General features: G+C 42.7%; 1 protein-coding gene across 1 annotated transcript in view; it reads left to right on the top strand.

Moving 5' to 3' along the window:
- Window positions 1-27,731, top strand: part of LOC311589894 (EGF-like and EMI domain-containing protein 1) — a 689,354-nt gene that overhangs the window by 369,790 nt on the left and 291,833 nt on the right. Inside the window, exon 5 of the mRNA XM_084768621.1 lies at window positions 14,538-14,660. Coding sequence (XP_084624747.1) covers window positions 14,538-14,660 — 123 coding nt within the window. The remainder of the gene's footprint in view (window positions 1-14,537; window positions 14,661-27,731) is intronic.

Here is a 27,731-nt window from a genome sequence, read left to right as displayed (position 1 = left end):
CATCTATTTGCCTGCTGGGATTAAATTTCTCTAATTACACAGCCCCACTTGATATGGAGGGCCGACGCATCACCTCTTGTTTCTTTTCTTTCTTTTTTTTTTTCTTTTGCAATCATTGTTATATCCGTGCTCTATAATCAGCGTTCATCACAGCTAATTAGAGCCGCCTCGTCTGCTGTTCCTGAGACCTGACATTCCTAGGAGTTCAACTGCAAATTCATTTTAAATATCTCTGGGCTCTGGGGGGGAATGAAAGTGCTAGGGTTGTATTATTCCCAAATGGCTTTTTGAAATTTTAATGTACTGTGATTTTCTTCTGTTTTTATGGCATTTAAATGATTAGTCACAGAGCAAGAAAGCAAGTCTTACTTAAAACTTTGTATTCTCGGCCCCTGATTTACAGTCATGAGGATGAGCCGCACTCTTTCTTCTTGGTAAAGAAGATGGTATCTGTCTCTAGAACAGATACTCACTGCATTAGAAAACATTCCATGCTGATTTCTTTTTGAGGAGAGGTAGTATTGTGGCTTTTCGTCATTTACAAATCCAAAGCAGTTTCCTTCCAGCAAATTTTAAAAATACTCCCATTTTCAATTCTAAGTTGCAGTGGTGGCAACAACAGTAAAACCAACGGTGTCTGTCATACGAATGTAATCTGTTCCGTAAAGACCTGAGGTTTCCAACACATATTCGGGGGGTCTCAACTGGCCATCCCATATCCTGTTACTAAGGTCACCCTAACTTTTGAGACCTTGTTAAAAGAGTGAACCTAAGCATGCGTCGGTCACTGCTCACAGTGTGGTCACTGTGTTGCCCTGCATTGTTTTTGCCATTATTCATGGTATATATATATATATATCCTTTCTGCTATTTGTGCCATGACTTAGGCTAAAACATTCCCCCGGAAACAAACCTTTCTTAATGGGCAAGCGTTGTGAGTCCTGCTCCTTATAAGCGCCCAGGACACGGATGGTATGTGCATATGAACACATAATGGCAGTGAATTCTGAAAGGCTCTAGTAGACAGGAACTAATTCACAGCCATGGTGAGTTTGTAGCAGGAATAAAACTCAAGGAGAAAGTATGGAAGGCTTTCTAGCTGGGGTGATAGTCACGCTGAGATGCAAAGGCACTAATAAGAGCTAAAATTTATGGGGTGTCATTCTGTTGTTGTTCTAAACACCTAAAAGGATCATCTCCTTTAAATCCTGAGAAAACTTTGTAAAGTGCTATGTGGTACCGCCACTTTCCAGACAGGGGGACTAAAGCGCAGAAGTTAGGTCTTTGAAGAAGAACAACTCAGATCTTATTTTCTAAAGCTGTCTATAACAGCAGCCCCCTTCCTAGAGGTTTTCAACATGTTTACTGTTGCTTCACTAAGAAGAGAGCCTTGTCCCTTTTTCTTGAATCTGCATTTCGTGGAGACTCTTAAGAAAAACAGAGTGTACCAGGAAATGATGCTGTGGATGCTCCCAAGGTTAGGCAGGAAGGAAGGTCCGTGCCCACTGGGACATTATTCTGAGACTCTGACCTTCTGTAGCTGTTAGGTTACCCAACTCGGAAGAGACCATCCTGAATAGCTTAGGTTTAAAGGGGAGAGGAAGAAACAAGGAAGAGAGAAAGAGAGAAAGAGGAGACAGCAAACCCTAGAAGCTTCCAGTCGTTCCAGCTCCAGCCACAACAGGACTATGCCCAAGAGAACGAAATGGAGCCAGCACTGCTGGACAAGCCTGTTCCTAGGTCCTGACCCACAGAAACTTCTAGATAACAAAGTAGTTGTAGTTACAGCCACTGTGTTTTACGGTGAATCTTTACATAAAGGGCATTAACGTAAATGCCACGTCTAAGTCTGGAGTCACAGTTTGAGCTTTGGCTTCATAGCGCCTTCCTTTGTCCTAGAAGATATGTACTCTTCTTCACATGGATGTGTGTGTGTGTGTGTGTGAGAGAGAGAGAGAGAGAGAGAGAGAGAGAGAGAGAGAGAGAGAGAGAGAGAGAGAAAGAGAGAGAGAGAGAGAAAGAGAGAGAAAGAGAGAGAGAGAGAGAGAGAGAGAGAGAGAGAGAGAGAGAGAGAGAGAGAGAGAAAGTAAGAGGGAGCACGAAACACTTTTGCACTAAGGCTATTTTTTCCACCTAGGGTTGAAAATTACACAAAGGATGCAGACAAGTAAAATTTACAGAGCTCATAAACACATCAATTGTCATGACTGTAAAAGCCAACTGTCCTGTAACTGGGAAGATACATGTCACATGTTTGGAGTGATGACTTCCAACTATATGGTAAAGCGTTTCTATTGGGTGGAAACTAATTTTTAAATGAGGCAATAATTTCTGACAGAAATTTGACAGAAGACAAATTGCCTTTGAGACAGAAAGCTTGAACTGTAGCAAGTTGAAAACAGTTGATTTTAGTTAAAACAATTCGTGGAGCTCGTGCACCCCTACAAAAAAGCAAACTTATAGGAGATGACCTTCCAAAAATAGTGTCTTCCTCCTTAGATGCTATGTCTCAGTATAAAATAATTACTAAATAAGGGACTGAGAATGATTTCTTAGTGTCTCAGTTTATTTATAAAATATAAACCAATAGCTAACTTTCCATCTAGGAATTATCTGCACTTGTCATATAGTCAATGCAGAGATTTTTCCAGATCACAAAGGGCTGCTTCATGAACAAATACCTACAGTTTAAAGTTTATCTCCTCCTTGACACATTTAAAATGGACACTGCACACCAATGTTACATCTGTGACTAGCATCATCTTGTGATGCAGGAACATTTAGAATCCAGCCAAGGGATGAGCTTGAGACAGCACTTTGTGCCTCTCTGTCTAGAGGCTCATGTGACCTACCTACTCATCTTCTTCTCCTCCTCCCCTCCTTCCCTCCCTCCCTCCCTTCCTCCCTCCCTCCCTTCCTACCTTCATTTCTCTCTCTCTCTCTCTCCTTCCATTTTTTTGGTCCTTCCTGTCTTTCTTTCTTTCTTTCTTTCTTTCTTTCTTTCTTTCTTTCTTTCTTTCTTTCTTTCTCTCTTTCTTGAGTGTTAGAATAACTTGCTTGTGAGAACTTCACACATGGGTACCACACCTGTGATGTGCCTACCTCCTCCCCTTCTAACTCTTCCAGTGTCCCCCTCCCAAATTCATGACCTTGTCTTTAATCACTTTTGTTGCATTTATATATGTATGTACACACACACATATAATCTACTAAGTACATTTTGTGTTGCTAGTATGTAAATGTGTCCATGGCTGGACATTTGCAATTTGGCAACGTATGGGAGAACTTATTGCTGGAGAAGGCTAATTCTTCCCCCTCTTAGCAAGATGTATTAATTTAGCTCTAACAGTGATCTGGGACTGAAGTTTCTCAATTACTGTGATTATTCAAATGCTTTATTTAACTTTATAAATTATAAGGTATACTTTGTCTCCCTAATGTGTGAACTTCAAATACTACTCTAAGCGTGAAGATTTTAATGATAACTTCAATTTTATACAGTGATATAATGCAATTAGAGTTGTTATATTTATGTTACATTGCCATATATGACTAGTTTTATTGTGGCTAGCACACAAAAATATAAAAATCTTATTGCTTTTACCTTAAAATAACAATTTGTTTCATGTATTAGTGAAAGATTTACAGAGGAGTGGGGGGATGAGGAGAAAGAGCCCTCAATCAAAAGAGATGAGAGGATACACTAAACTGATGCAACTTGATGACCTGGGGGTGGGGATGAAAAGGGTGCTTCACTTTTCTGATGAATAGGGGAGGGGCAGAGGGAGGGAGGTAGGACAGGGAGACGAGGCTATGACCAGGATGTAAAGTGAATAAATAACTTTTTAAAAATACAAAAAAAAAGTCACTAATCCTTTTCTAGAGACCCCGAGTTCAATTCCCAGCAACCACATGATGGCTCACAACCACCTGTAATGAGATCTGGTTCCTTTTTCTGGCACCTGCAGGCGTACATGCAGGGAGAACACTGCATACATAATAAATATATCTTCTAAAAAGTCAGGATGGCATGCAAGATTGTCACAGACTGTGGGAAATTTCACAAAGGAATCATAAAGTATTCTCAACAAAGTGAAAGTATGCATTCTAAGCTGGGTCACAGATATTGAGTTTGGAGAAAGGTTTGAAGTAAAACATTTCTCATCTTACCTCTTTGCTCTGTTGCAACCACCACTCTACAATCTATCTGTCAGGCTTCTAAAATCCACATGAAAATTTGCTAACACCGTAACAACAGACTAAATGAAGCATGGAACTTGAGATTGATGCCTCATTTAAGAAAATGATCACAGACAAAGAATCCAAATCTATTAATTGTGTTAAAGGTGAAAATTAATAGCTGCCTTATGTTGATATTTTTCTTACCCATTTTAAGTCCCACTGTAATTTTTGTCCTAGAGGGGAAATGTGACACTGCTCTTGGAACCATCATATTTAATTCTCAGAGAGACTGCAGTTTGTCATCACAGATGGAGCGATAGCCTTGATGGTATCATTGAACCTTTGTCATGGCTAACCTGGAAGACTTGCTGTGTGTCAGAAAATTTTGTCATTCATCTTGCTTTTGAAAGACCAAATTTATTTGCAACCTTGAATGACATTGGCTACATGAAACAGCCTGAAATCTATCATGCCTGAGTCTTATAAAAACCGCAATTTAAAACCCTGAGTATTGACCTGGTTTTCAGAACCATCTTCAAAGTCAATGACTTTCAAATATTTACTTATGAACCTGAAGGGTTTTGGGGTTGTTTTTGTTTTTGTTTTTTTAGTTTTTTCATCTGGTAACAGAAACTTTGTGTTTACATGTGATATTTTTTTCTGAGTACATGAGGTCACCTAACATGTACCATGTGGTCTTATTTTATTTTAGGGAAAAGCAGAAACCAATATCATTAAAAACACATGTATATGTCTTATGTTCATAACTGTCAAGTGAGTAACTAGAAAGCCAAGAGATCAAGACAGTCAGGGTTTAAATTCCCTTTGGATTAATCAGCCAATAGGTGAGGCAGTCAGCTTAAATTGACAGCAACATTGCGTGAAAGTGCTTCCACAGGAAGCAAGGTTGTTTTTGAGCTTTTGTTTTGAAAAATATGCAATAGACTATATCTGAATGTGGACTTCTAATTCTATCCATGCTATGGTTCAGTTCAAATTAAACAGAGAAATTGAGCACTTTCTATTAAGCAGGTTTGACGTTTTAAGCATGTGTGTGTGTGAGGGGGTTGTGTCTACAACACCTACGGTCAGCAAGGTGACCATCCTCAGGAGGCAAGAAGGCACTGAGTTCAACACAACTATGCAACTGCTGTTGCTTCAAACTTTGGGAAACTGACCACAAGTGATTTATATGAGGCATCTTCAACCACAGCACAATTTGGGGAAATTTTTTCTTGGTGATAACTAACTCAGTCCCATGTGCACAATAAAGCATACATCAATTTCTTTGAGGAACAAAGTAAGTTAAATAAAATCAGATGCGAGTACGTTGAAACTCTTAGTAAAGTACTTGCGCTACCTTTTGGAAAGGTGCATTCTGTAGACTGACTGAGAAAAACAAGCTTAGGATGAGGGTCTGGAGGAGCGTCCAGTACGGTCTCACACAGATGGTTCAAAGGTCACCAGGCTACAGTGCAAGTCTGCACTCAGCCCCCTGGGTGGGTAACAGGTATTACCCTCCGGTTGAAGGAGCAACACAGTGTGCTAGCGTTGCAGGTTCCCCTCATACTTGTCCATGAACATAAGAAGCTCTGTGGGTCCTACATATGTCAGAACGAAAACCAGTACTGTTCTTGTAACAATAATGGCTACTGTTTACACAGCTTATTTTACACCACGAAATGCTCTAAATACTATGAACATGTAATAGAGTCTGACTCTCATGGGAGCCTTAAAATGTGTTCTCTGAATCTGTAGTATTCTGTAACATATGTAAATACACACACTCTTACCGTGCAGAGATGCATGCAGATGCAAATAGGGATTCCTTGGAAAATTGGCTGTTGATTACTGGACAGCCATCCTTGAGGTTGAGGATTTAATTTTTCATATTTACATTGATGTTTTTCCTTTTCTTTAATTAAAAACATATAATACATTATGTGCAACATGATTTTCCTCTTAAGGATATTCTTGAAACTGACTGAATTGATGGGAAGAATCAAGAAACTGTGACTTAACATGCTCCAATATTGTTTTCTTTATTTTATCGTTGTAGTTGAAACTCGATCATTCTGAATGTGAGATTTTAAAAGGTAGGGTATGGCTCATTGATAAAGAGTAATTTCTTTAAAAAATATGAAGCCTGTGGTTCAAACCTAGTATCATAAACATAAATACTTTAAACATTGATTATATTTTATAATTTTTGATTATGTCTATATATGTAACTCTGTGTGTGTGTGTTTGTGTGTGTGTGTATGTGTGTGTGTCTGTGTGTGTGTCTGTGTGTGTGTGTGTGTATGTGTGTATGAGCTTGCATAAGTGCAGATGTCTGGGGAGTCCAGAAGAGGACTGAGAGACCTTGGAGCCAGAGTTAATTGGTTGGATGAGAGCTGCCCAGCGTGGGTGCAGGGAATTGAATTTCAGTGCTGTGCAAAACCAGGGAATACTCTTAAACACTGTATGTCCATCTCCTGAAATAAGTTTTCCATGAGTGTATCTGTAAGCTTTTCCACGTATGCCTTTTATTTCTGGTGCTTCATTTAAACTCTAAACATATAAAGAATATTTTATACTATAGTTAGATGTTGGTGTGCTGCTAAAATTTCTCCCAATCAAAAAGACATTAAATTCTTTTGTGTTGTTTTCATATACTAATTATTTTGATCAGCAAAACTTATAATTTCATTCTATTTTAACTTTATCACATTGTAATTTAATATTATCAGTTTGTGAGTCTTCTGAAAATATGGAGTCAGATTTGGTTTTATGTTTATTGATAGTGTACATAAGGATTAAGATAAATGACTGCACACTGGAGGGGATCTCCACTCACTATATTTTGTGAATATCTTAAAGTTATTTTTAGCTGCCTGACATACTCTTCCAAAGGTATACTTCTTCATATCCCTTCTGATTAAAGGCCTTTGCACCTGACTTCCATGAAATCAGTCATGGCAGTCGAACAGAAGAGATTTTAAATAATAAAACCAATAGATTTATTCATGGAGATATTAAGTCAAGAGCTGTCCACTGTGTAGAACAGATTAAGGATTTTTCAGTCCTGGGTTTAGAGGTGATGTTCTGGGTGGCACATCTACTCTCAGCCTTGAGTGTCCACCCAGCATTTCCTGGGGCAACTCTGGAAATGAAGAGTCAATGAGAAGCAGTAGGGCAATGGGGTGCTTGCTCTGAAGCCAAGAACTGGAGTATATGCTTATAAAACTAAATACCAAAGCGTGAGACAAATCATGTGTAGATAGTAGGTCTCATAGCCACGCTAATGGAAGCAATAGGTGGGGCACGGAGGAGAGAGAATGCAACGCCTGAGCAGGTAAAGGAAGGACCAGTTGCTCTGAAAGGCAAAGGAGAATGTAAGTACACAATTAGATGCACTTAAATTAAATGAAGGAAACAACAAGAAAAACTCAGGAGCCAGGAGATTGCTCAATGAATACAATACTTGCCAATGTGGGCTGTAACTCTAGGGGTAGGAAGGTGGAGAGGTCAGATGCCCCATGAGTTGGCTATCTAGATGAGTGGAACTGGCAAACGCAGGGTTCCCCAAGTAACTGACTCAGTGAGGAAAACTGGGAACCGTCAAGGAAGGCACTTGATGTTAACCTCTGGCCTCCATAACATGCACACATATGGGGTTGCACACATGCACACAAGCACATCATGCATACATATGCATACAGAGAGAGAAATCCTGAAATGTATATTATAGTAAAATATATACTGAAATATCTTTAAAGCAAATAGAGAAACCAGTCACATTATTTTTTTTAACGATGATGGTTGAATGACATTTGAAGAGCTTGAAAAAGCCAGTAGCCAGACTAGAGTTCTTTCCCTCGAGAAGACCCTTTAAAAACTGATATGTAGTAACTGGGGAACAGGTAGGTCTCCTGTGAGGGTGAGTTGCAGGTGACCGCGGCATGCAGCTGGTGCTTTAGTCTTAGAGGACTAGCTTTGACCCTTCAACCACAATGCCTAGCTCTGCATAACGGCTTTGCTCCAAAGAGTATGAAAGACTCAGGGCAGCTTTGTTACAGTAAAATGAGGAAGCTGGAAGGTTCTAAGTCAGCCTGACGATCGAGCTCAGCAACAACCAAGCTAAGTCTTGTTGATGTGAAAATTACACTCTATCCCGATGGTCTCCCTCTTCAAAACACATGACCCTAGCCTCAAACAAGAAAGACATAAGACAAAATCAAATCACCAATTGTGTTACACAGCATCTGACTAGTTTTCCTCCAAATTCCCAAGGACATCAAAACTAAAGAAAGTCTGAGATGTTAGGAGACATGGCAACTAAATGTGGTGTGACATCATGGACAGAACCGAGAGAGAGAGAGAGAGAGAGAGAGAGAGAGAGAGAGGGGGGGGGGGGGAGGGAGGTGTTGTGTGAAAACAGGAAACGCCAATAAAGTGTGACTATGTAACAATGGCCTATTGATACTGACCAGTAATTAAATAAATGTAGCTAACTAACATAAGATATTTATAATTCTGGGTGTGCAAGATGTATGGTACAGGGAAACTTTTAATTCTGCAGTTGTAAAATGGTTAAAATGAAAATTCGGATGAAGACATATGACAGCAAAAAGCTTCTTACCTAATTACAAATATGAAAATACATGTTCTGTTTAATTAAAAAAATGTTCTGTTTAATTAAAAAAAAAAACATTGTTCCAGAAAGAGGCAGGTAAGTAGAGAAAGAAATGACAAGTCCCAGAAAAAGTGACTATTAGGATGAACCTAAGTTATTGATCATGTAAAGTGATAATACAAGGGGAAAATGGTTTAAATATCTGAAACTACCATAGTGATGACAAAAAGCTGAAGCCTAAGGAACCCTAGAGGCAAAGGAGCCCCAGTGACTAGAACCTCTGCAAGTGGTTAAATGCTAACTTATATTATGATATAATAATGAGTGCAGTGCTGTCTGTAGTTACCAGCAAAAGTAATAAGTTAAGATATAGTAGACACGTGAAAAATTAAGGGAAAATTGCAAACTAAAAGAATAATTTAAAGGGGGTACCTGTGGATAGAAATTACAAGACAGATGGTAACACCATAGAAACATGGAAATGACAGATTTAATTAAAATATGCCAGTAGTCAGGGATCAGTGGTATAGTGTCATCATGGAGTTAAAAGAGTAAGGTATCTGGAATGTTTTTATGTTAGGAGAGAGCTAGCATATGTTCAAATAATACATAGAGTAATTCTCAAATGGGTGGATAATGAAGTGTAAAAGTCGGCTTTAGAGAATGAAATTCATGCAGTCAGCGAAAGGAAATTAAGGCACGTAACAACGACCCAAAAGTCAGCTTTAATGAGAGATGCTGGATCTAAAAAGGCACACTTTATAAGAAAGGGTCATATCTGCTGTGGAAATGTGGCTATGTTAAGACATCTTGAAAATATACGAAACAAAGCTTCAAGTCATAAAGGACAAACAGAATCGAATAAAGAGACTGAGAAGCAAGTGCAAAAATATAAAAAGCCCAAGTAGCAAACTAGAGCTAATTAACTATGCATGATTATACATATGTGATATATATACATATATATATGTATATATATATAATTTAAACCCATATTGAGCAACTGTTAGACTATAAAGCAATTTAACAATGTTTGAAGAATTGAGTTTTGTTGCATATATTCTGTCTCTGTCATGAAATTGATCTGCTATTTCATAGCAAGAGACAAGAAAGTCCTCAACAGCTTTGAGAAAAGACCAGAAAACATAATTTAAAATAATATGAAGAAAAATAATGTTCACTTATAGTAGGAAATGTTTTGAGTTGAATAATAATTAATGTGAAAAATTGCGAGGCACAGCCAAGACTTTAGCTTTAGGAAAATATATACCATACCGAAAATACCTCAGTGAAATGTGCTGTCTTCAGAAGCCACCATAGTTTCTTTGCCTCCCAGATCACACATGAAACTGTTCTGTAAAAGGAAGACTTTCTCTTCTTCCTCCTCCTGTCTCTGTCCTCCTTCTCCTCCTTCCCCTGGAATCTCAGCTGCTCTGCCGTGCATTTGCTCAATAAATGCACAAGTGATGCCATTATCTTCGAAGAGTGGATCAGAGAAAATCCTGCTGGTTCTGTTCCAACCTCTTGAAATAGTCTCTCTCTGGGGGCGAAAGCTACCATATAAAATCTGTAGACTTTGAGAAGAAGCAGAAAGCAAGCTCGAGGTTGGCATGTGGAGGGGCTGCTTTAACAGGGAGAGAAAAACCTAGCAACCAAACAGAGGTCCCAAAACCTCCATCCAGATCCCAACCTGGGAGTGACCAGCCGGCACACACGGTGAGTCCAACTGCCAAGAGATAGTTAAGGAGGAAGATGAATGAGAAATGCTGAAAAATGAATGTGCTTAGACCCTTGTTTTGGAAAACACAAGACAGGTGATGAACAGCCGACACAGAATGGATAGTGTGTTGGTCTGAGTGAGAACAGGCTCACTCAGTCTCCAGTTGATGAGCCTTCAGGGAAGGATTAGGAGGTGTGGTCTTTTGGTCACTGGAAGTGGCCTGTTAGGTTTCAAAAGCTCCCATCAGGCCCAGTGTTGCTCTCTGTTCTCTCTCTCTCTCTCTCTCTCTCTCTCTCTCTCTCTCTCTCTCTCTCTCTCTCTCTCTCTCTCTCCTTCCTATGGATCAGGATGGAGTTTTCAGCTACTGCTCCAGCAACATGTGTGCTGCCATAATCTGCTCCCCTCCATGATGATAAAGGACTAACCGTCTGAAACTGTAAGCAAGCCTCCAAGTAAATACTTCCTATTGTAAAAGTTGTGCTTGGTCATGGTTTTTGAGTGACTAAGAAAGAAGTATTTAAGATGATATATAGGTGATTGATAAATTAGATAGATAGATAGATAGATAGATAGATAGATAGATAAGAGATAGGTAATACATGATGGAACAGAGATAAATTACAGATGATAAACAATGGAAAGATATAAGAAAATTGAAAAAAATCTTAGTAAAAGTAAACAAAGAAGACACTTTGCCTAATGTAAACATATTATCACAGTGTTCCTTCAAAATGGCTTCCAAGAGCAAGAATGGAGACCTTAGTGCAGATTGGGCAAGTTGGGTATCTAAAAGCTATCATGAAAATACTGAGAAAACCTTACCAGAAGTATATTCAGACATTTATGTGAAATTAAAAAAAAATCCTAGAATCATACAATCTACCCCAAAGTACGAAGCTGTATAATTGAATATTTTATATATAATAAATAAACTTAGCTCATTACACACAAAAAAACTAGTCACACACAGAAACACAATACACAAACATAGCCACATGCTCCGGGTGGCATAATAAATGTACTCAAGCATTCAAGTAAGAAATAAAACCAAATTCTGTTCAGAAGCCAGAAGAAAGAAGAAATCGTTCTAACTTTCTTTTGTTCCCATTCGATGTGGGAGTCAGAACCTGGTGGTACAAATGATGTGGGGGAGGGGGCAGGAAGGGAAAGAAAAAGTCACACCATAAGCATGATCACTAAAGTCATTTTAAAAATTCTACTTGAATCCAGAAATATATTAAAAGAGCACAATATATTGGTAGGATTTATTTTATAGATGCAGAAATCATTAAATGTCATTCATCACCTTATAGAATTAATAAGAAAACCAAGTAATTTTCTGCATAGATTCAGTCATGGTAACACCACTTGTTTATGGTTCAAATAGGTATGGAGTCAAGACATTCTTAATCTGGTCAGATGAATCCCCATAGACAAAATAGAAATATAGATTCACTTCCACTCCTATGAGGTACATGTTAAATACCATCGTTTCAAACCTTGAAGGGAGAGGAAATTGATCGTGAACATCTCTTTTGTTTGAGATTTTTACTTTAACACCAATAAGTGAAATAACGAATATTTTAAGAGTTAAACAAATTGACAAACTATTTGAACAAACTTCTCAACAGATGTCACCCAAATGGCCAATAACATGAAATATTCTTAGCCCAATTAATAACCAGGAAAATGCAAATTAACTCACAACATGATGCTATTATAAAATTCCCAGAGGACCTGAAACAGAAAAAGGACATCCCAAATACTGGAAAGAATTAGTAGCATCTGGTTCCCAATACACAGCTGGTGGGAGTATAAATTAGTATAATCTTTTGGGAGAATGCTTGGACATCAATACTAAAGTAGAACTTGGCAGACTTTTTGATCCTGTGATTCCAGTTGAGATATATTCTCCAGTGGAAGTATATGTTACATGTATAACTCCATTGAAGGCTTGCTTATATAGGAATATCTATGTCAATGTTCTTCAGAGTCACTGAAACCAAAAACATGACCAACTGTGCTTCATCTGTGAAACGAACAAATACACATCCTGATAAATACGTAGAAGACAATATGTTTGGAGAGTAAGGAGCAGTGACCTGCCCGTTCATGCTGCACATGGATGTGTCTCAAAAACAGGATGATTAATGAAAGAAGGCAGACATATGCATGTGCATGCATGTGTGCATGTGCAACACACACATGTGTGTGCACATAGTGCACTCACAGATACTCACAAAGTGTCACAGTACAAGTTCCTCTCTACACACTATATAAAATCAAAGCTCACCGATAGTCTTTATAATACAAATACCTGTGACCTCCCGCACAGCGTGCTCCTTGAACAATAGTCATAGCCGACTTCACAGGAAGATTGTGCTGCTTGTCTGGGGGATTGGCTGAGCAGCAGAGTATTGCCTGACACACACTCACACACACACACACACACACACACACACACACACACACACACACAGGCCCTCAGGTTGGACCCACTACAATTTAAAAAAAAACGTTGCACTTGCATTATTTATTTTTGCAAAATCAAAATATGTACTTTAGGACTGGATACTTTTTGTATGCATGGCACACTTCACTGAATAACTTAAAAACAAGCAAAGGCAATTTCAAAGGTGGTATATCCAGGGTAGCCATGGCTCCTAACGTCTAACCTAGAGTTCCCATAGCTCACTCTGCCTGTAGCCTCCTCCTTCGTGCAGTGGCAGTTACTTCCCACTCTCATAGTTGCTCTGGTTGGGCGCACAGCCCCTCTATCTGCTTCTACTTGGTTCTCCTGTTCCTCGCTGCTCAGGCTGCACTATCCTCTTCCTTCTTGCAGTTCCTAGTTCTTACCTATCCTGTTCCTATGCTCCCCCTTCTCCTGTGCCCTCTCCCATCGACACTTATTGTAGTAAGCAAGGATCTATCAGGATGACTATTCTGCATCACCAAACATGCTGAACTGACCAGAACTGTCTGAACAGTACCTGGGAGGTCACTATCTAGTCTCAAAAAGAGTACAGCTCGGGTGTTAGTTGGGTATGAAGAATGCATAAAATCGAGTTCTATAATTAAAGTTCACTTTCAGCCATGGGTTGGGAAGTAGGCACAACCGAGCCATAGCTCTGTTAAGTCCCCAACACATGCTACATTCTACAGAATGCTACCATGGTGTCTGTCTGTGTTCTGGATGTCACCCTGAAATGCTGACTGGCATGAAATTTTTTTTTTAGCTTCTAAATGCCACTTTTTAAAAATTTTTTATTAATTTATTCTTGTTACATCTCAGTGGTTATCCCATCCCTTGTATCCTCCCATTCTTCCCTCCCTCCCATTTTCCCCTTATTCCCCTCCCCTATGACTGTTCCTGAAGGGGACCTTCTCCCCCTGTATATGCTCATAGGGTATCTATATCTGTCATAAGAACTCCAAAAATCTACAACACTGAAAGCTCCTTATTTAACTATGCGAAAGTAGTACTTCAGATTTCAAAAACTAGGATATCGGTATTTCTCTAGAGCACATTGGCTCTGATTAAAATGAGATGCGGCTGGGGAAGTGGCTCACTAGATAAAACACTTGCTGCGGAAGCTTGCAAACCTGAGACTGAATAGCATGCACAGCCTGGCCGGGCAGTGCACATCTGTAATCCCAGTGCTTCTGTGCAAAGATGTGGCAGAAAGGGAGATCTCACAAATTCACAGGGCAGCTGCCAGAGCATGCAACAGAGAGAACCTGTATCAAGCAGGGCTGAAGGTGAGGACACCTGAGGTTTTCCTGTGAGCTCTATCTGCATGCTGTGGCATGAACGTGCCTGCAGTCACACACACATGCTCATACACATATGCACAGACACAAAATAAATACAATAAAAAGACATGCTCTTTCCCCCCCCCTCCCTTAGCTCTGAAGAAGAAATGTCAAACTGTTGGATTCATTTTAGGAGAGGCGTTGAAGTTTCTTTCTGTGTGTTTAGTTTAAAGAGGCTGATTCTATGTAACTGTCCAATTGCAGATATAAATGAATGTGCCATTGGCAACGGTGGCTGTCAAGACCAGTGCTGCAATACGATTGGCAGTTATTACTGCAGATGTCAAGCTAGCCAAAAGCTGGATGAAGACGGTAGAGCTTGTGAAGGTACCAGTTAATGCTGTCCATTTGCTACTGAGTAAACACAACATCTATGTAATCCCAAAGATGAGGCTTTTTTTTTTTCATCCAAAGCTGGTTGAAGCACTTGTGTTAAATGTTGTCAAGAGCATATATTCTTCTTGTGCCTAGATTACCAAATTGCAACCCACTAGAATGTTTCAAATAGCTTATTATAGGCAGTGTGCTAGTGTTGGTTGTGCCATGTTCTGATTATAGAATTTCAATCATTCATTTGAGTCCTGGGGTAAAGTGCATTTTGAACTTATTTCATTTATTTTTATAGCAAAAAAAAACCCTGGTGCTTTTCATAAAATAGTCATACGTTGCTAAAATAGAAGTGAGAGACACAAAGATTACATGGCGATAGCATCATTGTATCAAAGGAGTTTTTGTTCTTTCTTTTTCAAAGTAGTTCCTTTCTTTTTAATTTTTAAATTCATCATCTTATTTACCTGACAGTGCCGTTGAGTTTCTGTTCTGTATTAGGCATTATTCTACACCTTAGAGATGTAAAATTAATGAGCAATGAAGTCTTCCCTGAAGGAAATCATTGATTAGAGGTAAAGATGGAAACGTGTGCTCAGATCTTACAAACTGATGTGCTCAGGCATTCTTAAGTGGGGTTAAATGCACTGGAAACAATGAGGTGTGGGTTTACTCACAGCTCTGCCCTTAATTGTATAACCTCGGGCGAGTTACTTAATCTCTCTGAGACTGGCATCGACTGTAAAATTTAAGATAACGCTAGCTCCTGGAACTGCTGGCAGAGTTGCTTTGAGACCTAAATTTGACGATGCAGTCAAAACAGTGCAGAGGGTGACATAGCCTAGGTTCAGAGGATGAGCATGCACTGTGCTTACATTCCGCTTTCTGGCTGCTCGCTTTGGGAAGGCTAAGGGGCTCAGAGAGGTTTTCCTACTCTGAGCACTGAGCAGGGGCTTTAGCCTCTGAGCATCCCATGTGCCACTCCCTGTGGTCTTTTCTGGCTTTTTTTCCTGATTCATAACATAACTTATCATTTCATAAATTCAGGTATCACTGTTGATTGTTTGTTTGTTTGTTTAGGAAGTAGAAATGTATCCTAGTGTGTTGTGGACATTGATCTTGTGAAATCTCACTTCCTGCCTCCCCAAACACTGTTCATAGTGAGACATATGTAAATAAAGAGGTAAATAGAGGGAATGAGAGAAATCTCTAGTTGACTGAGGCATGGGTTGGTAGGGGCTGCTCAGATCACTCACAGATCAAATGCTGAGTCTGCTCCACCACGGCTTGAACATGTTATAATTTGGAAGATTTCAGGTAGATAGGCAGGGATGCTCAAGGTCAACAGAATCTGTGGCCTTCTGTGACAGGCTTCGCTCAGAGAAAGTGCTTCTGGGAAGGTATTAATTCGTAAGGGCAAAGCTGCTACTCCATTCTTTAATTCACCTGTAGTGGATGTAAACATGGTATTGTTTTGATCACAAGTGTGGGATGTGAGACAGACGTGTGTGAGGGTGTGTGGTGTTTGTTTGCTGGAAACAAACTTGTGAGAGTACCTGTGGTGTCTGTCCACTAGAAGAGAAACTGGCTCTTGCAGGGGCATTGTCTTTGCCAGCTGATAAACAGCATGAACTCTGAGAGTGGAGATATATATATATATATATATATCCTATATTGCTTCCTATAGTTAGGTTGTTCTTTGTTCTTTGCGACCGTTACAAGACACTCCTGGAGAGAAGTGCACTAGAGAATGCTTAGAGGCTCCAGGTTCCAGCTCCTGCTCCAGGTTCTGCCTGCTGCAGTCGCAGTCACTTTTGCTTAATTGCTGGTGTGCTGTTTAACCAGTCTGCTGGAATCCTGACTATGAAGAGTGGAATTGCTCCAAAGAACTGAGTCTAAAAAGGTCTACTTCTCCTGTACCCATTAACCTCTTTTCTCTCCTCTCTAGGTGGGTTGGAAGGGAGATATAGGCATTAAAGAGCCCTGAATAATGTAGGTTTGTAAAAGTTCAAAGCCTACTTTCACCTCTTTGGTATAATAACTAACCTTGGGTGTAGTTGGTAATAGTACTCCACTATGGATTCAGAGATGTCCAAGTTAAAAGACAAAGCATGGCCACTGATGACAACACAGACTTTACAGTGAGATGTTCCTTGTTGTGACCTTTCCCGGTTCTGACAGGCAGTGACCGATGCGTCGCCCTTTTGCTGAAGATTGTCGTAATCATCAATTTTCTTGTCATAGAAGCATATCACATGTCTACCCCAGCTACTCTCTGTTGGCATTTTATGCCAGGTATTAGGCTGGCAGTGCAGATTAGATTGTATAGCTCAGCTCCATTTCCTCTGTTCTCTTCTAGTTGGACCAAGTTGCTCCACAAACACTGAGATATTTAGCAAAGTGTTTCCTCTGGCTGCAATTGATTGTGGTAGCTTTACAGAAACTGTGTAGGAATAGAGCTGCACTGAGGAGACTGGGCAGCGGCATCCAGGGTAGGGCTGCACTGAGGAGACTGGGCATGGCATCCAGGGTAGGACTGCACTGAGGAGACCGGGCAGCAGCATCCAGGGTAGGGCTGCGCTGAGGAGACTGGGCAGCGGCATCCAGGGTAGGGCTGCACTGAAACTGGACAGCGGCATCCAGGGTAGGGCTGCACCAAGGAGACTGGGCAGCGGCATCCAGGGTAGGGCTGCACCGAGGAGACTGGACAGCGGCATCCAGGGTAGGGCTACACTGAGGAGACTGGACAGCAGCATCCAGGGTAGGGGTGCACTGAGGAGACTGGACAGTGGCATCCAGGGTAGGGGTGCACTGAGGAGACTGGACAGCGGCATCCAGGGTAGGGGTGCACTGAGGAGACTGGACAGTGGCATCCAGGGTAGGGGTGCACTGAGGAGACTGGACAGCGGCATCCAGGGTAGGGGTGCACTGAGGAGACTGGACAGTGGCATCCAGGGTAGGGGTGCACTGAGGAGACTGGACAGCGGCATCCAGGGTAGGGCTACACTGAGGAGACTGGACAGCGGCATCCAGGGTAGGGGTGCACTGAGGAGACTGGACAGTGGCATCCAGGGTAGGGCTGCACTGAGGAGACTGGACAGCGGCATCCAGGGTAGGGCTGCACTGAGGAGACTGGACAGTAGCATCCAGGGTAGGGGTGCTTTGCTGCTAATGAGGACTTCAGAACTGAGAATAGAGAGGTGGAAGGAAACATCCTTACCACGACGATCCCCACCCCCCAGTCTCTTCATCTTAGCATCCTTTGTTTTTGAGTGACTGTTTGGTAGAGAAGGTGATGCCTGCCTAGTCACGCTACTGGCTCAGTGGCTGACCATGGGATGAGGTTAAACTTGTTCATATACATAGTGTTGACATGAGTACACAACTCCCACTTCAATGGGAGTAAGAGATAATTTATTCTGGAGCCAAATATGAGTGACCATGACCCGGGCCTGGAAACCCTGCTCAGCTTAGCCCATGTTAGCTAATACCCTCACAGTTCTTTGAGAGTTTATAATAACAGAAAAAGGAAGGCATAAACCAAGACACCTTTTAATTCATTGGTGGAAATATCAGTTAGGTAGGTCACAAAATCTGAGGAAATCTTCGCTATTGACATCAGATGCCTTCTGGTGGTATGCTTAGCCTTTTGATTGGTATGACCAATGCGTAGTCATGAAGCTTGCATAGCAAGTGCCTCTACTCTCTCGGGCATCTCAGAAACCATTTCTGTTTATTCAGAAAGGAATGTGAACATTCAGTCGATTTTCTGATTCACAGTACAAGTGGTTAGCTTCTTACAAGGTAGAGATTAGAGAAATTAGGGGAAGCCCTGCCTGCCACTGGAACCTGTGGATTACTAATATGCAGACTTACCCATGGAAACCTTCTGAAAAAACATTTTCTTCTCTCTTATTTTTTTGTCTTTGTTATAGTATTTCTAAATGTTCAAATATGCGAATGCCTTCACATTCCAGAAGAATGCATTTCTCATCTATTGCTGAGTTAAATTTCTAATACTTTCCTGAGGAGTCTACCCACATCTAAGCAGAGTCAGCTGATGGTTTTTCACCTGTTCTTTGTAGCAGTTGTTCTCAGCCAAGGTATTCTTTTCTCTACAGACAGTTGAAAATGTCTACGATACTGTTTGTCTTCACAGACGTGAAGACAGGATGCTGCCAACATCTGTTGCTTACAGGGAGGAATGTGGTTCGGAGTCTTCTGTGGCTCTGTCTTTTCTGAGGCTGGCCCTGTTCATTCTCTGCATCATATCTCTTTTTACACATCTTATTTTTTCTAGACTCTGAGGATTTCTTTCTATTGGTGCCCACGTTCATACACATGGATCATTTCCTTCTACTCGTGACTTGCCGTTCTCTATTCAGAGCGTTACTCCAGCCAGCATCTGTGCTCATGGTACCATTGAGTCTTATTTCTACTCATTATTTACACTTTTTTCCTTTCCTGCAGAGGTCAGGCATGCCTCTACTATAGAACTTCTTACATAGCTGGGCAATTACATACATCCATACAGGTAAGGTCTAGGTCTCACTACTTTTCATCCCCAACAAAGTACCCAACATAGAGTGGCATTCCATGAGTGCTCGTTGAATGCGTAAACCATTCTGTGAAATATTTGTCAGTACACCTTGTATTTATTTTCCTGTGTACACATTTTGCCAACCCCTTTCACTCTTTGAATATTTTTTTAGAAGTCTTATTTTTTTTTTCCAGAATAAACCACTCGGCTACCAAAAAGTCATAATTAACTATTTTCTGATATCATGTCTTCTAAATTTACAGGGAAAGTCATGGTGGTGGATGTAGTGACAGCAGACGTCCACCTTCCATGGTTGCTATCCAGCCTCAGGCAATATGGCTAGGGCAGAGTGGTAGTACTACAGTGCTCTGGTGCTCTGACAGAATTCCCTAGGGCCCTGATTCACAGAAAATAAGAATTGCACCAGGAAGAGCCACTGATTTGCCCCAAGTGTCTGGTATTTATTTGTAGAAGTAGGGAACAAAATCCTATTCCCCTTTCCCTAGCTGCCATTCTTTTCAATTGACCCATGGTCTGGTCTGACCTGTACTCATTCACTGAATGACTAGTGTGCTTAGTAACTTGAGACTATCTGAGTAACACAAAGCACAATATTTTCCTTTATAAGGTTTCAGTGCTATGGACATATATAACTGTGTGAGATCATAAGTGACAGAACATGTCCTTATAGTATATACTTTAACAGATCACCAAGCCAGCTCTGTGCTCATTCTTCTTTCTTTTCCTTTCCTTTTCTTTCTTTTCTTTTCTTTCCTTTTGTAAGTGCAGTGAACTTTATTGATGGCATTCAAGAGAGAAAGCCTCCCTTGGCCCCCCCTTCTTCTTGGGGTCTGGGATGGAAATTGTGAGGGAGAGGCTCAGTGTCAGGGCCTGAGTTGGGACAAAAACTCCTCAGCATCCAAGAGCCTCTCTCTCTCTCTCTCTCTCTCTCTCTCTCTCTCTCTCTCTCTCTCTCTCTCTCTCTCTCTCTCTCTCTCTCTCTCTCTCTCTCTCTCTCTCTCTCTCTCTCTCTCTCTCTCTCTCTTGCTCTCTCTTGCTCTCATGTCTTTGCTGGGGTGGTTGGTCCAGAGCTTCTTACTCCTTGGAGGCTGTGTAGACCATGAGGTCCTCCACCTTGTTGCTGTAGCTATATTCATTGTCATACCTGGAAATGAGTTTTGCAAAGTTGTTTTTGAGAGCAATGTCAGTCCCAGCATCAAAGATGGAAGAGTTGGATTCACTGTTAGAGTTGCAGGGGTCAACCTGGTCCTCAGTGTAGCCCAGGATGCCCTTTAGTGTGTCCTTAAGTGCCTTCTTTAACACCTTTTTGATGTCATCATACATGGCAGGTTCCTCTAGTTTATATGTCAGATCCACAATGGACACATTGAGGGTAGGAGCATGGAAGGCTATACCAGTGAGCTTCCTGTTCAGCTCTGGGATGACCTTGTCCACAGTCTTGGCAGCACCAGTGGATGCAGGGATGATATTCTGGGAAGCCTCACGGCCATCACTTTTTCTGGAAGATTCATCCACAGTCTTCTGGGTAGCCATGATGGCATGAACTGTGGTCATGTGTCCTTCCATGATACCAAAGTTGTCATGGATGACCTTGGCCAGGGGGGCTAAGAAGTTGGTGGTACAGGAAGCATTGCTGACAATCTAGAGTGAGTTGTCACACTTCTCATGGTTTGCATACATCACAAACATGGGATCATGAGCAGAAGGGGCAGAGATAATAGCCCTTTTCACCACACACTTCAAGAAGGCCCCAGCCTTCTCCATGGTAGTGAAGACACCAGTAGACTCCACATGTACTCAGCACCAGCATCACCCCATTGATATTAGTGTGATCTCGCTCCTAGAAGATGATGATGGGCTTACGGTTGATGACAAGCTTCCTGTTCTCAGCCTTGACTGTGCTGTTGAAACTGCTATAGGTAGCATCATACTGGAACATGTAGACCATGTAGTTGAGGTCAATGAAGGAGACATTGATGGCAACAATCTCCACTTTGCCAGATAAGAAGCCAGCCCTGGTAACCAGGCTCTCAATACAGCCAAACCCGTTACTCAGACCTTCACCATCATGTCAAGGGATGAGGCTGTAACTGCACTAGACGCTTTGGCTGTTTCTGGAAAAGGGAGGAGCAGAGAGCCCATGATCACTGCTTTTAAAGTAGCTGGCTGCTTACCCTGGTAATAGGGGTCCCCAAAGGTACAGGCACGTGTTTAACCACCTTGCCTTCAGGAAAGCCTTCCTGCTGTGTGATGTACATTGTGCTTTGCTGAAATGTAAGTCCCTGAATTTATATTCATAGTTCAGAAAGCTATGGTCAGAATCCTTTTCTATAGTGATTATTTTGGAGACATTCCTTTCTCATACTCATCTCAACTTAAAAAGAAGACTATGCTTTGTCAAACACTGAGAGATATCAATAAAAACACATATAATGTAGTTATAGATACACAATTGTATTTGAGATCACAAAAGCTACTTGAAAGTATTATAAAGGACTCACTTATTTTCATATATTACTTCTCTTAGTCCTTTATGAAAAATACCTTACCACTTCACTAATGTTCCACAGCATATGAAGGTTATGATGATTCCCCAGCCTCAGAGCTTAACCAGGAATATGCATATGCAAAATAATTTGAGAAAATTCCTAGTCTAGCCTCATGTACTAATGACAGGTTTATATCTCTTGAAAATGTATTGCTACATTCACAATAACAGAATGCATTACATTGAAAAAGATTACTTAATTTTTTTAGTTTTATTACAGTTACACAATTACGTGCAGATTTATTATTTTACTCCATTTATTTATTCATGGATGCAAGCATTCATTTATTCACTCACTCATGCCCTAAATATATCTGCCCTTTGCAGTGTGCATCATGTCAAGAAAATAACAGAAACTTGCGCTGTATTTATTTCTCTAACACTTGCTAACTGAAATTTAGAGCTAGATACTTAATATAGGTAAGATTTTTTTTATCATCTATCAAACCAAAATAACAATATTTATCATGACAGAGACTGGAGGCTTAAATGGTGCATTGGATGAAGTCACTGTGATAGTGGAAAACCTTTCTGATGCTTCTCTATGACCAAATACAAAAAAAAAAAAAGGATGCTTGTGTATGTAACATTCCTGATCTCCCTTTACCTCCTGACTTTCATGAAAGCTCCTTCTTCTTAGGAGAGAAATACATTACCTCAAATACCGGTTTGTGGTAACAAAGTAGGCCATGGAATTCGGCTCACCTTGTGTTTCCTCTTTGGAACCCACACATTGGATCTGTAACTTCCAGAAGTCAGTGATGGTCGCCACAGGCACTGCTGTGGTGTGTGCTTTGGGCAGAACTGACTTCACATGGGAAGACTGAGCTTCTCTGGCTGCACCTGAGGCTTGGGCAGGGAGGGGTGGTTGTGCATGAGTCCCACCATTTTTCACCCATAAATTCTATTCTCGGGTCTTAAATTTAACAAAATCAACATTTATCATCCGTCTCCACCTGGATATTTTAGGTTAGAATTAATGCAAAAATTCAAGCAGACAGCAAACATTTCCTTTGGAACCTTCTCAAAATAAAATACTAAGCAACATTTTCCTAGTGCATAATAGATGCTAAAGAAAATGCACATTTCTTATTCTCTTTTCCTTCACTTCCTTCTGTAGTATTTGAGGTTGAAGGTTAAAGAATGCAGCCAGCAGTATTTGTTCCTCTCCAAGGAACTTCCAGTTCAATAAAAGAGATGAGATGTGTACACAAACAGCCATAGTATAGAGATCAGGGTAAATCTGAAGCAGGCAAAAGCCAAGTGCTGTGGGGCCACCCAATGCCGAATCAAAACAAGCTGCACAAAAATTAGAGTCCCAGGACCGAGTGCCCTCCTTCCACATCCTTAATAAAATCCCTGTTAGAAACCCACCATTGCCACGTGCTTGCAGTCTCACTTGCTTTTGATTGACATCAAAATGATTCTTAAGAACAAAACTGCCAGTGCTACAGCTTGGGCAGTCTTTGCACAAACATTGATGGCTTTCTTCAGTACCCATGTCTTTTGGACTAGAAAGAAATACTGGAAAACTCAAAACTAAAGCTTTGCTGTGAAAATTAAAATCCTCTTCATCTCTTTTTATTCCCTCCTTCTAAATAATTCTGTAATTTTCTCCTAATAATTCAGGAGAATCATTTCACACTCACCCAGTTTCAGCATATATGTATGTATATATGTGTGTGTATGTATCTATACTCAATATATATGCATATATATGTATATATGCTGTTAGTAGTCTATTAAAGAGAGTTTAGCTGATACAAAGTCCCAATATAAGCTGGCTCACTCTTCAGGTTTCACAGGGACATGCAGATGAGTGGAATTTATAAGAGAGAAATGAGAAAAATAAGCCTGCAGCCTATTACTGTTAGTGATTTAAATAGGGTGTGGTGGCTGTAGGAAGGAAGAGTTGTGTTGCTAGTGATTTTCCTCTTGGCAGGTAAGATGTGGAGGTGTAGTAGCTCTGGGTGTGACTGCAGCACTGTGGGGAAGCTGGTCACGCATCCAGAGTTAAGAGACAGGGAAATGAATATGAGTGCTCCGGCTTCTCCTGTCCCAGGGCTGTAGGGACTTCCTATGGGATGGCACCGAATGTACTCAAAGTGAACTTTTCCTCCTCAACCCAGGTTAAATTTCTCTCTAAACTCCCTCAAAGACACTTCTGGTCTTAGGTAATTACAAATCCTACTGAGCTGACATTGAAGACTTACCATAATTGGGGTATCATTCATATCAGAATTGTAAAAGACAGAAGACCCAGAAATCTACCATGAGATTGTGTCTCCTGGAAAGGGCAGGAAGCTATGCTCATGATGCATCAACATTATGGCTTCCTGAACAAGATCTGAAAAATGGCAATACCGTTACACATACTAAATTGGAGGCTCAAGCAACTAATGAGTCTGCTAGAGGGAGAATTAATCTCTCCCGGATACCATCCCCCTAATTGGTTGCTCAATAACAAGATATCATTCCCGGAATCATATACGCATGAGCAACACTAAGTTGACTCAGCACATTTTATTATATATTTGTAAATAATATATGCAACATATGAAGATATGTGCAACAAAACCGAAAAAGAGACCATAAATTTGAGAGGGAGTGTGGGGATATGGGAGAGGTAAAAAGGTGTAGGCACGAGGAATTGGAAGGAAGAAAAGGAAGAGGGGGACAAATATAATTATGTTTTAATTAAATAAAAAAACCATACTATTAAACCTAAGAGCAACCTTCTGCCTCAGCCACCTGTGACAATTTCAATGAAAAACAATGATAGCGGGGATCTGTGTAAGGGGTTGGGGTGCTGGTGAGGAGTTGGGGTGAGGATCTGTGTAAGGGGTTGGGGTGCTGCTGAGAAGTTGGGGTGAGGATCTGTGTAAGGAGTTGGGGTGCTGGTGAGGAGTTGGAGTGAGGATCTGTGTAAGGAGTTGGGGTGCTGGTGAGGAGTGGGAGTGAGGATCTGTGTAAGGAGTTGGGGTGCTGGTGAGGAGTGGGAGTGAGGATCTGTGTAAGGAGTTGGGGTGCTGGTGAGGAGTGGGGTGGGGATCTGTGTAAAGAGTTGGGGTGCTGGTGAGGAGTGGGAGTGAGGATCTGTGTAAGGAGTTGGGGTGCTGGTGAGGAGTGGGAGTGAGGATCTGTGTAAGGAGTTGGGGTGCTGGTGAGGAGTGGGGTGGGGATCTGTGTAAGGAGTTGGGGTGCTGCTGAGGAGTTGGGGTGAGGATCTGTGTAAAGAGTTGGGGTGCTGGTGAGGAGTTGGGGTGGGGATCTGTGTAAGGAGTTGGGGTGCTGGTGAGGAGTTGGAGTGAGGATCTGTGTAAGGAGTTGGGGTGCTGGTGAGGAGTTGGGGTGAGGATCTGTGTAAGGAGTTGGGGTGCTGGTGAGGAGTTGGGGTGAGGATCTGTGTAAAGAGTTGGGGTGCTGGTGAGGAGTTGGGGTGGGGATCTGTGTAAGGAGTTGGGGTGCTGGTGAGGAGTTGGGGTGGGGATCTGTGTAAAGAGTTGGGGTGCTGGTGAGGAGTTGGGGTGAGGATCTGTGTAAGGAGTTGGGGTGCTGGTGAGGAGTGGGGTGGGGATCTGTGTAAGGAGTTGGGGTGCTGGTGAGGAGTTGGGGTGAGGATCTGTGTAAGGAGTTGGGGTGCTGGTGAGGAGTGGGGTGGGGATCTGTGTAAGGAGTTGGGGTGCTGGTGAGGAGTTGGGGTGAGGATCTGTGTAAGGAGTTGGGGTGCTGGTGAGGAGTGGGGTGGGGATCTGTGTAAGGAGTTGGGGTGCTGGTGAGGAGTTGGGGTGAGGATCTGTGTAAGGAGTTGGGGTGCTGGTGAGGAGTGGGGTGGGGATCTGTGTAAGGAGTTGAGGTGCTGGTGAGGAGTTGGGGTGAGGATCTGTGTAAGGAGTTGGGGTGCTGGTGAGGAGTGGGGTGGGGATCTGTGTAAGGGGTTGGGGTGCTGGTGAGGAGTGGGGGTGGGGATCTGTGTAAGGAGTTGGGGTGCTGGTGAGGAGTGGGGTGGGGATCTGTGTAAGGAGTTGGGGTGCTGGTGAGGAGTTGGGGTGGGGATCTGTGTAAGGGGTTGGGGTGCTGCTGAGGAGTTGGGGTGAGGATCTGTGTAAGGAGTTGGGGTGCTGGTGAGGAGTGGGGTGGGGATCTGTGTAAGGGGTTGGGGTGCTGGTGAGGAGTTGGGGTGAGGATCTGTGTAAGGAGTTGGGGTGCTGGTGAGGAGTGGGGTGGGGATCTGTGTAAGGAGTTGGGGTGCTGGTGAGGAGTGGGGTGAGGATCTGTGTAAGGGGTTGGGGTGCTGGTGAGGAGTGGGGTGAGGATCTGTGTAAGGAGTTGGGGTGCTGGTGAGGAGTGGGAGTGAGGATCTGTGTAAGGAGTTGGGGTGCTGGTGAGGAGTGGGAGTGAGGATCTGTGTAAGGAGTTGGGGTGCTGGTGAGGAGTTGGAGTGAGGATCTGTGTAAGGAGTTGGGGTGCTGCTGAGGAGTTGGGGTGAGGATCTGTGTAAGGAGTTGGGGTGCTGGTGAGGAGTGGGGTGGAGATCTGTGTAAGGAGTTGGGGTGCTGGTGAGGAGTTGGGGTGAGGATCTGTGTAAGGAGTTGGGGTGCTGGTGAGGAGTGGGGTGGGGATCTGTGTAAGGAGTTGGGGTGCTGGTGAGGAGTTGGGGTGGGGATCTGTGTAAGGAGTTGGGGTGCTGGTGAGGAGTTGGGGTGGGGATCTGTGTAAAGAGTTGGGGTGCTGGTGAGGAGTTGGGGTGGGGATCTGTGTAAGGAGTTGGGGTGCTGGTGAGGAGTGGGAGTGAGGATCTGTGTAAGGAGTTGGGGTGCTGGTGAGGAGTGGGAGTGAGGATCTGTGTAAGGAGTTGGGGTGCTGGTGAGGAGTTGGGGTGGGGATCTGTGTAAAGAGTTGGGGTGCTGGTGAGGAGTTGGGGTGGGGATCTGTGTAAGGAGTTGGGGTGCTGGTGAGGAGTTGGGGTGGGGATCTGTGTAAAGAGTTGGGGTGCTGGTGAGGAGTTGGGGTGGGGATCTGTGTAAGGAGTTGGGGTGCTGGTGAGGAGTTGGGGTGGGGATCTGTGTAAAGAGTTGGGGTGCTGGTGAGGAGTTGGGGTGGGGATCTGTGTAAAGAGTTGGGGTGCTGGTGAGGAGTTGGGGTGGGGATCTGTGTAAAGAGTTGGGGTGCTGGTGAGGAGTTGGGGTGGGGATCTGTGTAAGGAGTTGGGGTGCTGCTGAGGAGTGGGAGTGAGGATCTGTGTAAGGAGTTGGGGTGCTGGTGAGGAGTGGGAGTGAGGATCTGTGTAAGGAGTTGGGGTGCTGGTGAGGAGTGGGAGTGAGGATCTGTGTAAGGAGTTGGGGTGCTGGTGAGGAGTTGGAGTGAGGATCTGTGTAAGGAGTTGGGGTGCTGCTGAGGAGTTGGGGTGAGGATCTGTGTAAGGAGTTGGGGTGCTGGTGAGGAGTGGGGTGGGGATCTGTGTAAGGAGTTGGGGTGCTGGTGAGGAGTTGGGGTGAGGATCTGTGTAAGGAGTTGGGGTGCTGGTGAGGAGTGGGGTGGGGATCTGTGTAAGGAGTTGGGGTGCTGGTGAGGAGTTGGGGTGGGGATCTGTGTAAAGAGTTGGGGTGCTGGTGAGGAGTTGGGGTGGGGATCTGTGTAAGGAGTTGGGGTGCTGGTGAGGAGTGGGAGTGAGGATCTGTGTAAGGAGTTGGGGTGCTGGTGAGGAGTGGGAGTGAGGATCTGTGTAAGGAGTTGGGGTGCTGGTGAGGAGTTGGGGTGGGGATCTGTGTAAAGAGTTGGGGTGCTGGTGAGGAGTTGGGGTGGGGATCTGTGTAAGGAGTTGGGGTGCTGGTGAGGAGTTGGGGTGGGGATCTGTGTAAAGAGTTGGGGTGCTGGTGAGGAGTTGGGGTGGGGATCTGTGTAAGGAGTTGGGGTGCTGGTGAGGAGTTGGGGTGGGGATCTGTGTAAAGAGTTGGGGTGC

Source organism: Acomys minous (assembly GCF_964271855.1).
Source record: "Acomys minous genome assembly, chromosome: 19".
NCBI classification, from domain to species: domain Eukaryota; kingdom Metazoa; phylum Chordata; class Mammalia; order Rodentia; family Muridae; genus Acomys; species Acomys minous.
The sequence above is the reverse complement of the archived record's forward strand: the minus strand, read 5'-3'. Positions and strand labels throughout refer to the sequence as shown.